The sequence below is a fragment of the Martes martes genome (genome assembly GCF_963455335.1).
Source record: "Martes martes genome assembly, chromosome: 5".
NCBI lineage: Eukaryota > Metazoa > Chordata > Mammalia > Carnivora > Mustelidae > Martes > Martes martes.
The window spans coordinates 157662132-157678509 of NC_137892.1; the positions used below are offsets into that span (position 1 = coordinate 157662132).

General features: G+C 52.4%; 1 protein-coding gene across 1 annotated transcript; it reads right to left on the reverse strand.

The window, feature by feature from the left end:
• Positions 1-2015: 2015 nt before the first annotated feature.
• Positions 2016-14940, reverse strand: ROPN1L (rhophilin associated tail protein 1 like). Its single transcript, XM_080804444.1, has 6 exons — positions 14843-14940; positions 14497-14671; positions 10675-10798; positions 9209-9370; positions 3694-3869; positions 2016-2193 (listed from the first exon to the last, which is right to left on the reverse strand). Exons 2-6 carry the CDS (start codon positions 14625-14627, stop codon positions 2130-2132), a joined length of 657 nt encoding a protein of 218 aa, XP_080660570.1. The 5' UTR covers positions 14628-14671; positions 14843-14940; the 3' UTR covers positions 2016-2129.
• Between the last annotated feature and the right edge of the window lie 1438 nt (positions 14941-16378).

Below are 16378 nucleotides of genomic sequence, written 5' to 3' on the forward strand. Positions count from 1 at the left end.
ATGGCCATGGGATCGAGCCCCGTGTCAGACTCTGACCTCAGCGTGGCGCCTGCTTGGACTCTTTCTCCCTCTCCCTCCGCTCCTTCCCCTGCTCACTCTCACATGCTCTCTTCTAATACAATCTTAAAAAAAAAAAAAAAAAAAAGACCCACGTTTTAAGACGAAGGTCAAACACAGAGCCCGTTCACCCACAGGGGCTGTTTACCCCCACCCACGCTGTAGCAGGTGTCAGTAGCTCGTTCCATACACCCCTGCACAGATACACGCCCAGCCTCCCCCGCGGGCAATGCCCAGCGCCAGAGGGACGCATTGTGACAGCCGATGAACCTCATAGCCTGCCTGGGAGCTCACTCCCGGCGCTGTGCGCTCTGCGGGTTTGGACACACGCATCAGGACGTGCATCCATCACGGGATCACACACAGCATTTCCACGGCCCTAACAGCCCCCCCGGGCTCCGCCTCTGCATCACCCCCACCCACCCTGGCCGCCGTCTTTGTACGGTCTCCATAGTTTGCCTTTTCCAGAGTGTCGTGCGGTTGGAATCGTCTCCCAGACCGGCTTCTCTCGCCTGATAACGTGCACTTACACTACCCCCCGCGTCTTCTCCCCGCCTGACAGCTCGTTTCTCTCAGAGCCGATGATAGCCCAGTGTCCCGACGCACCCGAGCTTATCCCCTCACTTGCTTCATTCCCTTTCATTCCCCTAACACCTTGTGATTTTTTGGTAGAGCGAAAAGGTGTCCCGACTTCCGTTTGTTAGTTCAGACATCCACGTTAGCAAGTTTATTCATGATCATATTTATCTATTCTCTGCCTCGTTAAACTCCACCAAATTTACCTTCTTGACATAAGCCAGTGTGACTGGTCGTGAAGTTCTTTGGGTAGATGTCGATGGCCTCCAGGGATGACAGGACACAGGGGCGCTATGTCCCTCCCCTACCACCTCACTATATGAAAGCGTGTCTCACCCCGCATTCTACCAAATGGACAGATACTTGTTAGCAAGCAGGCCCCAAAGCCATCAGGTCCTCGGTCCCCCGGATGGACACGTTGCATGATGCGCTCTCTCCAGGGCTGACTCAGTGACATCGGCCTTCCAGCTGGGCCAGCCACAGGGTCCCCTGGGAAAGAGCCAGGACATGGCAGGGTGTCTGGCTCTCAGGGAGCAATTACACAGGAGGGGGCTCTCTCCTCCCTGAAGCAAATTTTCTCTCATAACTTGGGGTTCTCACAAGTCTTCGAACCCAGATAACTTTTATTAGCAGGGTGGCCAAGCTACAGAGAACCCACAAGCCAAGCCATTTTTAAGTTCTCCAAAAAATGATCTAAGGTGTATTAATCACCATTTTGAAGACTTAATATAAAGATAGCAAATAAAGGATCTGGGATGCTCATTTCTGTTCTGTGGACCACGTGCTGGTCTAACTTGTCTGCTTTGGGGGCACCTGGGTGGCTGAGTCGGTTGAGTGTCCAACTCCTGACGTTGGCAGAGGTCATGATCTCAAGGTCATGAGGCCGAGCATGTCAGGCTCTGCACTGAGCGTGGAGCCTGCTTGAGATTCTCTCTCTCCCTCTCCCTCTGGCCTTCCCCTGCTCGCTCGCTTTCTCAAATAAATAAGTAAAATCTGAAACAAATAAATACATAGTCTGCTTTCTTTCCTGGGGCCATGCTGCTCCTCCAGCTAGCAGGTGTTCCCCAGGCCCACCCCTCCCAGAATAGATCCAGCTTCAGCAGAAGACACTCTGCCTAGGGGGACTTGGGGTGGTTGTCTGGGGAGCAAACATCAGCGTTTCTGCTCATCGGGGGTCCCCAATGAGGAAAAAGAACAGCCAGTCTTACACCGCCCACCCCCATTCTGCAGCATCCAAATAGACTGTTTTACTCAAAAGGACTGTTTTCCTGCTCCGAATCCTTTCCAGGGTCTTCCAGGAAATATGGCAAAGAGCAGACCCCAGAATACAGGAACCACACTGAGCTCCCGCTATGAGAAAAACTCACAGAGCACACCCGTGTGCTGTAAGACACGCTGTATTTGGTGCCGAGGTTTTAAAAAGCACTATTTGACATTAAAAGTGTTCTTCTCTGTAATAATGGCCTCTGTCTTCTAAGCGTTCTTCTCGAGGCTTTCTAAACTTTCCTCTTCAGAATGAAGAAATCTGCAAGTCCTATCATGCCATTCTTTCTAGATTCTCTAGAATGGAAACAGATGAAGGCCCTTTTAGTCATTTCTTACAGCAAAACAATGCAATTTTTATGAAATGCAACATAATTTAAAGGTTTTACCTAGAAAAATCGATGATTTCCAATCTCTAATTAGTAATTCTTACCTCCAAAAAATCAAGCATTCTGTTTTCTTGTACAAAAATGGGCATTTATTTCTAGGTGAAAAAATCAGGACATATGTATAGGTTCTTCCTCACTGACCACTCAAATTTTCGTCACTACTGAAACAAAGGTATCCTTCTATTGGGAAATTTGGTCCAGCGAAACTCAAAGGACTGTCTTGAGTCTCTGCAACTTTGGCGTTGCCAACAGCACGTCTCTCGATTTTTCTTTTTTTATCTACAGATACTTCTACTTCCTGAGAGATGGTGAGCATTAGTATATCTCTACTGCCAACATCCGCGGGTGTAAAAATACTGAACTCGAACAATATTCACTCTCTAGGTCGGCGGGGAAAACGAGAGCCATCCCGAGGGCTCATCCTTTCAAGGTAAAAGGATTATTCGAGGTTCGCACCCATATTTTGCTATAAACAGCAACCACCTCTCACAGCCCCAGGGAAATCACAGGTGTCCAACAGTCTCCGGCTGTGGCCGCTTAGAGGGGAAGAACAGAATGCTGGAGAACTCGGCCTGTGCCCCTGACCCCTCGCTGTCCTGGGCGGGAGGACTTCCCGCTGTGGCGGGCCCTACAGCTCTCCTCGGGCTGCGGGGGACAGTGGGCCTGCAGTGTCAGCTGCGCCAACGGCCCATGGAGGCCCAGCGCGAATATATTTCCCTAGTTAAGGAAGAGCCATTGACCAGGAGTAGGGGACATCGGGCAGCAGGGCCAAGGGGGCGGGGTGTTCCGAAATGTGTTTGGGGGGCAGGGAGCTCGGCTGGCTTGAAACCCCCAGACCTGTGCGGTTGGGGTGCAGGGAGCCGGGGACCTGTGGAGTGCTAGGCAGAGGAGTGAGACCGCAGGGGGGCAGGCGTCGGACCCTGTGGGACCTCTGTGCGTCCGGTGTCTGTCCGCTCCCTGTCCGCTCCCGGGGGAGCAGAAGGGTGCGCAGGAGCCCACACCGCGCGAACACTCAGGGAACAAAGGTGTGAAGTCGCACCCTCCACCTGCGGGGCTGTTGAGATGTGCCTTCGAGCTTACTCTTTAACAGGCTGCGAGTTTAAACCACTGCACACAGTGGACTTAAGAATCAAGGTCATTTCCGGATAAACTTTTCTCAGAGACGGGATAAAGAGAAGCAGACTCCCGTCCGGCACAGCCCTGCATCACTCGTGAAGAAAAGCTGCCTCCTGCCGTTCAGCTTTCTTTAGCACAGCTTGGGGACATCTTGGGGACACCTGGGGCGCAGTGTGTGTGGCTCTCCCTCCCCGCCAAGGCTGGATTACTAGCAGCAAAGCCATCTGGGAGGAGAGAAAGGACCTTCTCCAGTGGGCCACGCACAGGAACGCCAGGGCGGGCTCGTACTTACAGAGTGTCCTTTAAAGTGGCGAGATAGGTTTCCGTGTCCACTTGGAGGATGTCCGAGTCCAACTTGGACAAGTAACGGTAGACGTAGGAGAACGTCTCAAACGGGATGCGCGCCGGCCCGCCCTCGGGGTCGGCGGTGAGGATCTCACACAGGTGCTTCATCGAACTGTTCAACGACTAGAAAGACCACAAACCGGGGCCAGTTACCACCTGGAATCACCACGGTGAGAGCGTAAGACACCAGCAGAATCAGCCCTTGGGTATCTTTCACGGAAATTCTCCAGCAGGTATGCTCTCAATCGACATGAACTAGGTTTATGCACACTTGCTGTAAGCGAAGAAATTAAAAGTTTTCATCAAGATGCCTGTGGCCTGAAAAGAATTTTAATCCATAGATTCTGTTTTATGTTAAAATGGGAATGAGGAAGCATCAGTCTCCTTAACGATGAGCCCGGAGCCAGCCCAGAAGCCTCCAGCCCCTTCAGTGCCGGGACATACCTGCAGCCACGGTGAGGGGGCCGGGGAGGGTGGGCTCTAGGACAGATGGCCCGTGAGCTGTCCTAACGTCCACCTGCGATCAGGCTCCCTGCAGGCTCCTCACGGGGCTGGCCCTGCTCTGGGCCTGGTCTTGGTTCCCAAAAGTACTTGCTCCCCTGCACGCTGTGCGTCTCGCTCATGCCCCTTCTCTCTGTCTGGGTCAGTCACCCCGTCCACCCGGGCTGACGTTGTGACCTTCAGCCCGAAAGCTGGTCCCTGGAGAAGCCATCCCACCCCAACAAGGCACAGGCTCAGAGAGCGGGGACCCTCCCTCCAGGCCAGGAGGGCACGGGGACTGTGTCCAGTCCCTAGAGATCTCACAAGAGCCTGAGGGCCAGCCAGGCCGAGGCATTCACACCTCATTCAGGGGCTCCGGGTGCAAGTCAGGGCCCTTTGCCCCTGCAGAGAGCAGGCTGTTGAGATTTAGGGGGCGGCCCTTAGAGGGAGGAGCGAGCGAGGAAAACACAGGTGGGACAGGCACAGGGGAGAGCTTCCCATGTGGGGAGAGTCACACGCAGACCTGCTTCACCGTGACTGTTGGGAGGGGAAAGAACCCGACACCCTTAGGGACGCGCAAATGGCTGGAGTTCCTATCCCGACGTGCCTGCGGGACGGGAGTCTGGGTGCTGCTTCGCTGGGTCATCCAAGGCTCCGGTCGGGGCGGTGGCCAGGGTTTGGGCCTCCTCCAGAGGCTTGACTGGAGACGGACCTGCTCCCGCCCTCACCGAATTTGCTGGCAGATGCCCGACACATGACTTCCCAGGAAGTCCACCGGCCCGGGCAGCCCGATTCCTAGCTCCCGACACCACAAGCGGGGGCAGGACACGGAGGGGCAGAGGGACGGCGGGCTCCGACTCGGGGGGTCGGGCTGCCTGCCTGTTGTGTCCACGGCCAAAGCTTCCGCTCTCAGGAGAGGAGGCGGCACAAAGCAGCTCTCAGCTAATATTTGGGGAGGAAAGAAGGAAAAGAGGGAGGGAGGGAGGGAGGGAGGGAAGGATGGAAATGGACAATTCTGACATGCAAGCGGGGGTTCTAGTCTTTGCAGGGACCTTACGCTCGGTTCATCTGACCAGAGACTGTGAAGAATAATTGAAGAGCTCGGAGGACGCATCTGCCACCAGCCACGCAGAGGCCGGGGATGAAGGAGGCTGTTGCGTTGACAAGAGCGACCAGATTCCAACGTAACAGAAATCCCGCGTGGAGAAGGGAGCAGGCAGCGAGCCCTGTAGGCTACTCCTCCTGCACTTCACTTCTCCGTCTCCTCCTTTTTTTGAAGGTCTTTTTTTTTTTTTTTTTGAAGCATAAAGATCGGGGTGCCTGGGTGACTCAGTCGGTTCAGCATCCGACTCTTGATTTTGGCTCAGGTCCTGATCTCAGGGTCGGGAGATGGAACCCCGCGTCGGGTTCCGCACTCAGTGAAAAGTCGGCTTGAGACCCTCTCTCCCTCCGCCCCCCCTCCCCGCCCCTCTAAAACACAACCACAGCATAAAGATGGAACCTAAGTTACTCCAAAATTGCCACCTGGTCACCTCCAGCTTTGGTCACAGCTTTGTGCCGGTGTACCTCCAAGCTACCCCAGCCAACGTGGGGACACAGTGGCTTCTCCCCATTCCGGCCTGGCTGCCCCAGGGCTGTGTGCACTAGGGGCAGGAGTGGGGGGCGGGTCAGGGCAGAGCCGACACCCCCACTTCTGACACCTCCCCACTCACCCTTCCCCCAGCCCTACCCCCAACACAGACATGGTCAGTGAACCAGAGAAGACCTTTCCGGATGGCCTGGCTGCAGAGCCCACAGCCCACAGCAGACACGACTGTCGAGGTGGCCCGGCTAGGGGACAGGCTAGGACTCCACACCGACCAGCGAGGATGAGAAACAGTAGAGGAAAGGGGCATGGATGCTGCTTTCCTGTCCCTTCCCCAGCGTTCAGTCCAGAAGGTGACCGAATGTCTCCACCTAGTGTCCCACACGACACATGGACAAGAAACCCTCTCTCTTGCTCGGCTTGGTCTTAAATCCAGCACTTACTTTCACGATTGGGGAAGTAAATATTACAAAGACGGATCCCCAAAATATGAAATATCCTTTCTCACCAACTGCTAAAATCTAAATTTCACAGCTAAGTTTAAAGGCACAAACCATAAACGTTCGTTCAAATCTTAGCTACTCATTTCACAGTATTAAAATCTTGCTTTCACAGAGCTCCCGACGAACGAAGCGATGCGACATTATCTTCAGTAGGCACATCTGTCTTTGTCCTTCCCACCCCAACACCCCACTCCCCCGGTTACGTGTGAGCCCCGGTTTGCCGCAGGACAGTCCCTGGCACAAATCAGTCCAGGGTGCCGGTCCTCTCTGCCGCTGACGCAAACCGCGCCTTTGGGCACTTACGGGACTCCCTACGCAGCAATGAGCCAGCACGTGGCTTTCCTGGGGCTTCAGTGGCTCTCATGGGGGCCATTAATAGAACCAGTAAAAGGTGGTCTCTTCTCGGAGTGGCTATTACACAGCGGAGGCAATGAACGACCTATTGCCGTCTGCGATGATGCAGAAGGAGATGGAAATCTAACTGGGAATGAATACAAATTCCAGAAGCTTATGAACCACAGACTGCTCTTTGCATGAAGTTAAAACCCACGAAAATTAAATACTGTATTTCTTGGGGTATGTATGCGGCCCACGGGAAACAGGAGATTTGGGAAGGCGGTTGCTTCAGGTCGGGGAGACGGGGGGATCGCACGGAGAAAGAGCGCGCAGTCATGTCCTTGTGTCCGTGATCATGTGGTGTCCATTGGGGTTTCCTACACAAAGTGACTTCTAATAACTAAAATGGGAGCTGAGTGTGCACCAGGAAGCGAGGACTGTGAATTTTCCAGCTACGTTCTCTGCGGTCCAAAGACAGGAGGGAGGGGGTGAAACCAGCCCCCGGCTCTGCAGCGGAGGGGGCCACCTCTAAAACCCCTTTCCTCACACGTGGAAAGCGGTAACGCTTCCTTCCCTGCATCCCGGTGTCTCTCACAGAGACTCGGACACTGGAGCTGGAGAGAGAGCTTCCAGATTCCCAAAGAAGTCCTGCCCAACAATGTAACAACACGGGGCACAACAGATGTGGGTGAGGATGTGGAGAAAGGGGAACCCTCTGGCACTGTTGGTGGGGATGCAAACTGGGGCAGCCACTCTGGAGAACAGTGCGGAGGGTCCTCAAAGAGTTGAAAAGAGAGCTACCCTGCGACCCAGCAATCACACTACTGGGTATTTACCCCAAAGATACAGATGTCGTGAGAAGAAGGGGCACGTGCACCTGCACCCCAATGTTCATTGCAGCAACGTCCACAATAGGATCTCCTTCATCAGTCGAATGGATAGAGATGTGGTCCACACGTGCAACGGAACATTACTCAGCCATCAGAAAGGACGAACACCCACCACTTGCACTGACGTGGATGGGACTGGAGGGATTATGCTGAGTGAAGTAAGTCCAGCAGAGAAAGACAATTATCATATGGTTCCACTCATCCGTGGAACATAAGGAATAGCACGGAGGACCCCGGGGGAAGGGAGGTAAATCTGAAGGGGAGAAATCAGAGAGGGAGAGGAACCATGAGAGACTATGGACACAGGAAATGAACTGAGGGTCTCAGAGGGAAGTGGGAGTGGGGAGAGGGGGTAACAGGGTGGTGGGCATAAGGAGGGCACGTGATCTGTTGAGCACTGGGTGTTATACGTAACTAATGAATCACTGAACACATCAAAAACTAATGATGTGCTATACTGTGGCTGACTGAACATCAAAAAGAAGGGGGGGGGGAGGAGGAGGAAGAGGAGGAGAAGTCCTGCCAAATGGTCGCTCTCCAGCCCTTCCCTCCCCACCCCTCCTTGGTTCAGAGGCTCCTCACCTTGGGAACTGGAAGGTCATCTCTGTCTTCATTCCCAAGGGTCAACCTTCAACGTCAAAGCTGCACTGTATCTGTTAGCTACCAATCATATATTTTAACTCAAATATAAAACAATGTTACGCCTCTTCCCATAGATGAGGAAAACAGAGTTATGTTTCCCAAATGCTGTGTAGCTCAATAAAAAGCCACCAATGCGTTCTCTTCTAACACCTAAATGCATCGTCCTAGTATCTCTGTATTTTATCCACTGTTAACAATTTAAAAGTTGAAGCATTCCTAAGTATTTAACTTCTGCAAATTAAAATAACTATAAGCCTATGGGGCACCTGGGTGGCTCAACCGGTTAAGCACCTGCCTTTGGCTCAGGTCACAATCCCAGAGTCCTAGGATTGAGCCCCGTGCTGGGCTCCTTGCTCGGCAGCGAGTCTGCTTCTCCTTCTGCTGCTTTCTTGCTCTCTCTCTATACCAAACAAATAAATAAATTTTAAAGATTTTATTTATTCCTTTGATTTTATTTATTCCTTTGATAGAGACAGCACAAGCAGGAGAGGCAGAGGCAGAGGCAGAGGGAGAAGCAGACTCCCCGCTGAGCTAGGACACCCCCCCCCCCCGCCGCCCACAATGCAGAGCTCCATCCCAGGACCCTGAGATCATGACCATCTGAGCCACCCAGGTGCCCCATAAATAAAATCTTAAAAAAAAAAAAAAAAGTAAGCCTAGAAATACAACAGACACCTGAAAAAGAATTGCTTCTCTCTGACAAAATTACTAAAGTAATGAAAGCATTTCCTTCAGTTACTGAAACACCTACAGTACTTTTTTTTTTTAAATAAGATCTTATTTATTAATTGACAGAGACAGAGAGATCACAAGTGGGCAGAAAAGCAGGCAGGGGGGCTAGGGGAAGCAGGCTCCCTACTGAGCAGAGATCCCGATGCAGGGCTCGATCCCAGGACCCTGAGATTGTGACCTGAGCCAAAGGCAGAGGCTTTAACCCACTGAGCCACCCAGGCACCCCCACCTACAGTACTTTTAAGCCAGGCCGTGATCACACAATTATTCAGAACGCGACTCGAAGGTACGTACCCCGCCAAGCATGCTGCATCCAAGCGCTAAAAATTTTATCCACTCGATTTTGTCTTCGCAAGGATCCAGCTGCAACAGCGCTCTGAAGTTCTCCACCGGCAGGCACAAATTCTTCCATTTCTCCTCGAGATCCGCTAGTTCCACATACTGCTTGTGGCTGCACTATAGCGAAAACACAGTTATGACAACATTTGCAAGTTTTTCAGTCTATAAATATTTTTTTTTAAGTTTTAGAAATCTGGGAAATAATATAATGCTTATGAATAGTTCAGCATACCCCAGTGCCCAACCGCACGCAGGGAAAGGACAGACTCTGGATTCACAACACAGTCAGCCCGGGGAAAGCAGGGCGGGAAGGTGTGTGGCGGGAGGGGCGCAGGGCAGGGAGGCAGCAGCAAGCGGACGTTGGCCTGTTTTACTTCTCAAAAGGAAAAAGCAAATAGGGCCTGATGTTACGGCTGAGTGAACCGGGCCCACAGATTGGATATAGGATTCCGGGCTGTCTGTGCGAAACACTTCACAACAACAACAAAAAAGCATCAAGAAATAAAAACATTTAAAATTCAATCTGCTAAAAGTGCTCATAGTTAAGTGGAAGAAATCTTAAAATTGAAAATAAATTCACTTCTTCCATTATTTGAAACAACCTGTGAAAATTGGTCACGATGGCGATCTGCTAATAGCCTTCTATGTGAAAAGCTTTGAGCAATTTTAGTGTGTTTTTTTTCCCCAAGCTACCCCTTCCGACGGTTATTCATTTTCCCTTTAGAGAAAACTGTGAAATAATCCTATTTTCAGAAGTCAATGCATCCCAGAAGCACGGTGTCAAAATGTATAATGGGGACAAACCACTTTAAAGCTCACGGTTATAGCACTGATGTCACTTTCGGCAACCAACTCAGTCACTGGGACCGCCAAGCCCGCCGGGTGATCCAGTCCCTATTAACTTGTTTCTCCACAAGCAAGGTGGAGGGGCCGGTGAGGGCGGCCCCGGGCTCTGGGTCAAGGCCCCGCGGGCAAGGATCTCACGCCCACGCCCAGGCACTCGGGACCCCACTGCGTACCAGACGCCAAAGAGCAGTCTGTCGTTCAGAAGAAGGTGACGGCAGATCGTTTCTTTAGCGCGTACACAACGTTTGTAAGCCTATTTCCAGAAAAGACTAACAGCCCCCATTTGGGGAGTCGGATTTCCAGACTTTCAGTCCCGCAGCCTCTAGGGTTTTAACTGAGTATTTAAAAGCAATTACATGTCACCTGCTGACGATCTCATCACGAATAGGTCTTTTGGGTTCTTCAAACTAGAAAGAGGCACTGAAGCAGCAGATTCCTGCTCGGAAGAAATCCAGTAGGTGTGCCCCGGGGAGAGAGGCCTTGCCGAGGGGAGCTGGCGTGCCTGTCCCCTGTCCCTGCGGCGGCCGCGCTTTATCTGGTGAAGCGGATGGAGAACAGAGACACTCCCCTCCTACCTGCTTGTGCAAAACTTTCAGGAGTCCTTGAGTCAGGCCTGTGTCTGTTTTCTGAGTGGCCACGGGCATCTCGATTCTGTCCTTGACAGGAAGCGGATCTCCTCTGGACAAAGCTGAAAAATACCTGAGAGCAACAGACATGTCTGAGGGCACGTCAGTACCCAGAAAGCACAGGAAATCACGTGGTTTCCTAAAGGAGCTGTGAGCGTGACGCCAGGGACACCGGAGTCCGAAGGCCCGGCTGCGGTTCGGGCTCCTCCGCTCAGCTCTCCAGCTTAACCTTCTCTGCGTGCCTCAGTTTCTCTGTCTGCGAAGCCGACAATGGCGGCCCCTGTCACAGGGTTCCGAGGAGCAGTGAGCTCAAGCTGCCAACGGGCCGGACACGCCGCTGGGCCACGAGGCCGTGGCGGGGGGTGGGAGGGAGAGGGGGCTCCCGAAACACGTGCTATTCTTATCAAGCCCACGCTAGGAGGGGTCCTGGAAGGCTGCGAAAGGAGACAGGAGACTCAGGATGGCAATGACCCAAGGGCAAGGTCATGGTCTAGTCATTCTACTTTGACAATTAGTGTTTGGTCTTCCCTGCTCTTGGCCTTGCTGCTTTCCAAGGGGGATGACTTCAACCATCCCTGTTTAACCCTACGGGGCCCGGGGGAAGGGAAGTCACCTGTCTGCCCTGCGGGGGACCAATGGCCCACTCCAGGACATCAGACGCCTCCCCTCCCCCACGCTTCCCTTTTCCTGCCTGGAATTTTTAGTAATTTTATTTAGTATTTTTTCCCCTTAAGTGTTCCCTTCTGGGATGCAGCTATGGGTGCTGATGTTGGGGGCTGGGGGCGGGCATGGAAAGAGTACAGGGCAACAAGTCAGGAGCGGGCACACAGCGGCTTCCGGTTGGTGGGTGCGGGGAGAGGGCACCAGGCGTGCCGGAGGGGGCCGGCTGCTGCAGCCGCATCACTGGCCACTCTAATGACTAACACAACACCGGGGCCACAGGCCATAATGTAAAAGACATGAATAATTAGAAACATCTCTGGTTATGTAACAAAGGTAGCTGTTGAAAGATATTTGAGAGGCAAAAAGAAATGTTACACCTCATCCCCTTTTCTCTCTCCATCCATATTTTGTTGACTTAACAGGTTAAGGGAAAAGTCAAAACATAGGCCACAGCGTGGGGGGATGAAGGGGAACTGGACGATCTGAGGTGACGGGGGCAGGGAGGGCGCACGGGGGCTTAGTGTTACCATATTGTTACTAATTAGGGTTTTCACCTCTTCCGGGGACTTTATTCCTCCTCCTCACCGATCAAACCACAGCATCTAAAGCAGTGGTTCCCAATAATTCTCTCACCCCCTCCCCTGGAAGGCGCTGGCAATTTCTGGAGACATTTTTGGTTGTCATGGTGCTACTGGCCTCTTGTGGGACAGGTCAGGATGCTAACGGTCCTATTATGCCCAGACACCTCTATCTTCCCCCCACACACACGCCCTCCCCCCCAAGCAATTATCTTGTCCAAAGTGTCAACAGTGTCAAGGCTGAGGAAGCCTGCATTAGAAGTGAGCCCCCGGGGCACCTGGGTGGCTCAGTGGGTTAAAGCCTCTGCTTTCGGCTCAGGTCATGACCCCGGGGTCCTGGGATCGAGCCCTGCTCTCTGCTCAGCGGGGAGCCTGCTTCCCTTCCTCTCTCTCCACCTGCCTCTCTGCCTACTTGTGATCTCTGCCTGTCAAATAAACAAATAAAATCTTAAAAAAAAAAAAAAAAGTGAGCCCCCCCTCGCCGCTCCGCCCCGTGCTAATTCCCTGGGGGCCCATGGGAGCCAGAAGCAGCCTTTACACTAGACCAGTTTTCACTCCGCTCACACTGTGGGAGGCACCTGGGACAGAACATAGTACAGGGACCTTCCTACGATTCCCGGTTCTCTGCTTTGAGTTTTTTTTTTTTCATTCTTCTTATCACTGTCCCTTTGTTGGGATGTTCTTCCCAGGAATGCCCTTGCCTTGTCTCAAAGACCAATTCGCCCTCTTCTGAGCCACATTCCTCTCTCAAAGATTCTCTTTTGTGGCATCTGAGTCCATGTCACACACACTGCATAGTGAATAATGCTTTTTCTCCTAAACTCCAAAATTGCTCTTGAGAGAAATTAGGTGCATGGAGAAATTCGGTGCATGGAACATCCAGAAAGTTCTCAATTAAGCCTTTTAAATTAAAGTGAAGCTTAAGTTAAAAAAATTTATGTCCCAAGAGGGGGAAAAAAATGATTCAATCTTGGAATGTCCCATCGACTACCAGCTTTCATGTGACCCATCTTTCCTGACGCTTGGATGGTGGTTAAAACCAGAGGCCATCATTTTTTTTGGCAAGAACCTTGAGAGAATCAGAAGCAACTGACAGAAGCGTCTGTCGTAAGACAACAGTGGATTGATGAGTAGCCTTATGTGGTGGGCTCAAGAAGGGCCCCAAAGACATCCAGGCCCTAATCCTGGAGCCTGTGGATCTTATTTTGCACAGTGACAGGGACTTTGTAGATGGGAGAGAGGATTTGGAGATGCGAAAATGATCCTGAATTATTTTGATGAGTCCTAAGTGCACTCATCAGTATCCTTGGATGAGGGAGGCAGAGAGAGAGACTTGAAGATGCCACACCACTGGCCTTAAAGATGGCAGAAGGGGCCATGACTCAAAGAATACAAGGAATGCCGCTCTGGAAGCTGGAAAAGGCAAGCAAGGGATTGGATTCGCCCTAGAGCCTCCGGAGAGAAGCCTTGACGACTCGACTTAGCCGGGTGAAGCTGATTTTGGACTTTTGGCCTCAAGAGCCAGAGCGTAAAGAGAACGCACGCCTGTTGTTTTAATCCTCCAGCTTCTGTGGTTGGTAGAGTTAGGTGGTTGTTAGAGTTAGAGTTAGGTTAGAGTTAGGTTAGGAAACTAATGCACCTTGATTATACAGTTTAGAGAAGGTCAGTGAAATCTAACATGCTAGTTATTAAAACATTTTTTTAAAAGATTTTATTTATTTGACAGAGAGTGTATGCAAGCAGGGGGCAGCGGCAGGCAGAGGGAGAAGCAGGCTCCCCGCTGAGCACAGAGCCCAATGCGGTGGGGGTGGGGGGGGATGCCCGGTGCGGGGATGCGGGGCTCGATTCCCAGACTCAGGGATCATGACCTGAGCTGAAGGCAGATGCTTAACCAACCACCCAGGCGCCCCAAAACATTTAATTTTATACTGGTTCATGAGATCATAAAATTGAGTTTCTAAGTCTATCTACTCAAAAGGGGCAAAGAGCTTTCCTTTCAAAACTAAATGGGTTTATTTTAATGGTTCTAAGGTCTGTTGACTTTGTAACCTTAAAATTATGTCTGTCTGTTCCTGAAAATAGTTAGGATGTTTGTAACAAGAAACAGTGAAGCCTCCTTCGCCTTCTTAAGCTGGGCGACGTTTAACCTTACAGCCGTCTCGGGATAATTACCCCGAAGTGACCTCGGTCGTCTTGGTTCTAGCAAACTCAACCAGGTACCGAACCCCGGGTGGATTTTCTGGGGTGAGGAACTTAGCCTTACGAGATTCTTCTTACAAAAATCATTTTAGAAATAAAACCAAGGGACTGGAGTGGGTTGATTTTATCGCACCAGGCCGACACTTTCTACCCCACGCAGTAGCTTTAAGGCGTCAGTCTGAGGAAGCACCGCTCTCCGGCGACGGGGTTGTGGTCGTTCCGGGGCAGGGCAGCCGACCGCGGGGCTTGCCAGACGCGTACTCGGGGCGGACGCCAGCAGAGCGGGGAGCCGCGCCGCAGGGGGAGGGCAGGAGGCCCCCGACGCGCTTACCCCGCGGACCACTGCAGCACGTCGGCGGGCTGGGTGCGGATCGCGGCCTTCGTGAACTGCTTCAGGATGTCCGGCAGCTCCGGGGGAATGTGGATCTGCTGCGCGCAGAACATGGTGTCGGGAAGCGGCATCGCTCTCCGCAGACCGGGACCAGGCTGGGAAGAATCAGGGTGTGCTGCGTGGAGGGGGAGGACGGGCCCGTGAGCCTCGGGACGCGGGCGCTCAGGGGCGGGGCCGCCCTGCCTCCCCCGGATTTGGAGCCGCGAGGGGGGACCCGGGTTTGTGGCCCGGGGGCCGGGCCAAGAGGCCGGCTTCGCGCGGTCCGGGGGCCGGCCGGGGCTCTCACCCGCTCCTCCTCGGGCTCCTCCCAAAGTGAGGGCCAACTGCCCCTTCTAGCGACAGCCCGGAAGCGCCCGCGGCAGCAATTGTTGCACAGACGTATCCAGGCAACCGGGACGCCTGAGGGCCCCGCCCCTTGGCTCCGCGCAGGCGCACCCGCCCCGAGCCGAGGCCCGGCTATCGCCCGCACGGGCCTGGGAGGCAATGCGCTTGCCCAGTGTGGCTCCCGCCCTCCGCCCCGCGCCTTTTTGTCCCGCCATTACCTGGTAGTAAAGGGCTGCAGGAGCTGAACGTTTCACTTAGAAAAGGACCTTTTGATCGATTTCCCGCTGCCAACTGTGAGGGAAGAACTCACAAAGGACCCCTCCCCCCCCCGCTTTCCCTTGCTCTGGCTACGTTAAGCTTAAGGACGAAGTGACTCGGTCGTCCCCGGTAGGAAGCCGTTATAATCATGGGGGCCGGTGGGTGCAGGTGGCACGAGCCCCCTCCCTCCCCAAGAAGGAACCTGGCCCTCCTCCGTCCGCGGCCTCGCTCGTCCTGCACGAGCCCCTGCCGGTGAAGCAAACCGTCCCGGTGCCCAGACCTTCACCGGTGTTCTCAGTGCCCGCCCGTTCTTCCGATGTAAGAGCCACTGAAGAGTTCGGACCGTGGGCGATTTTCAGCTCAAGGAAGATTCTGCTTCACTTGTTCTCCGAAGTAAGACAGAATGGTTGAGCCTGACTGGGTCTTGAAGGACGTAAGCCGCGTCTTCTGATACAATAGCTTTGGGTCGAATGGTAGAACTGCTCGGTTCTGGTGAGTCCTGACCAGGGCAGCATACGAAGTGTCGATCATGGCTGTGGCTACCCTCGAACCCACTCTGAATGAATGAAGCCCTGAAGCCCGCCTTCCCCTGCTCACCTCCAGCCAGAGGATGGAGAACTAGAACGAGCTACTGCCAGGAGGAGTCAAGGACAAGCCCTTCCTCCTCCCCAGAGTCATCACCCCCAACCATGACTCCAAATTAACAGCATTTCCAAATTAACAGCACTAGCAAAAACTGAAAGCAGTCACTATTTAATGCTGATACAAAATGGGAAAACAAGGAATCTCATACACTGATGAGAGAAGAGTATTAATTAGTACATTTTGGGGACCATTTGGCACTGTATTTTGATGACTTAGCAACCAACAGATCTATGCTACAGAAATACTAGCCTGAGTATATATAATGTGGACAAAAATGTTTACTAAAGCACAGAGTAAAATGGGTAAACTAATTCTTCCAGAAAACTTAAATCATAATCTTATCCACACAACAGAATTCAGCCAGAATTTTATAAATGAGGTAGCTACTTAAGTATTGACATAAGAAGACGTTCATGAAATATAAAGCAAAAAAAAGCACCCCACAGAGCAGAGTCTGTGAATGTATGTTTACCCATATAGCACATTCTGGAAGCAAACATTAAACTCCTGACAGTGGTTACTTCTGGAGAATGGCACATGACTTCCAGGTTTTATTTTAACCATATATACATTATTTTGATTCTGATTCATCCAT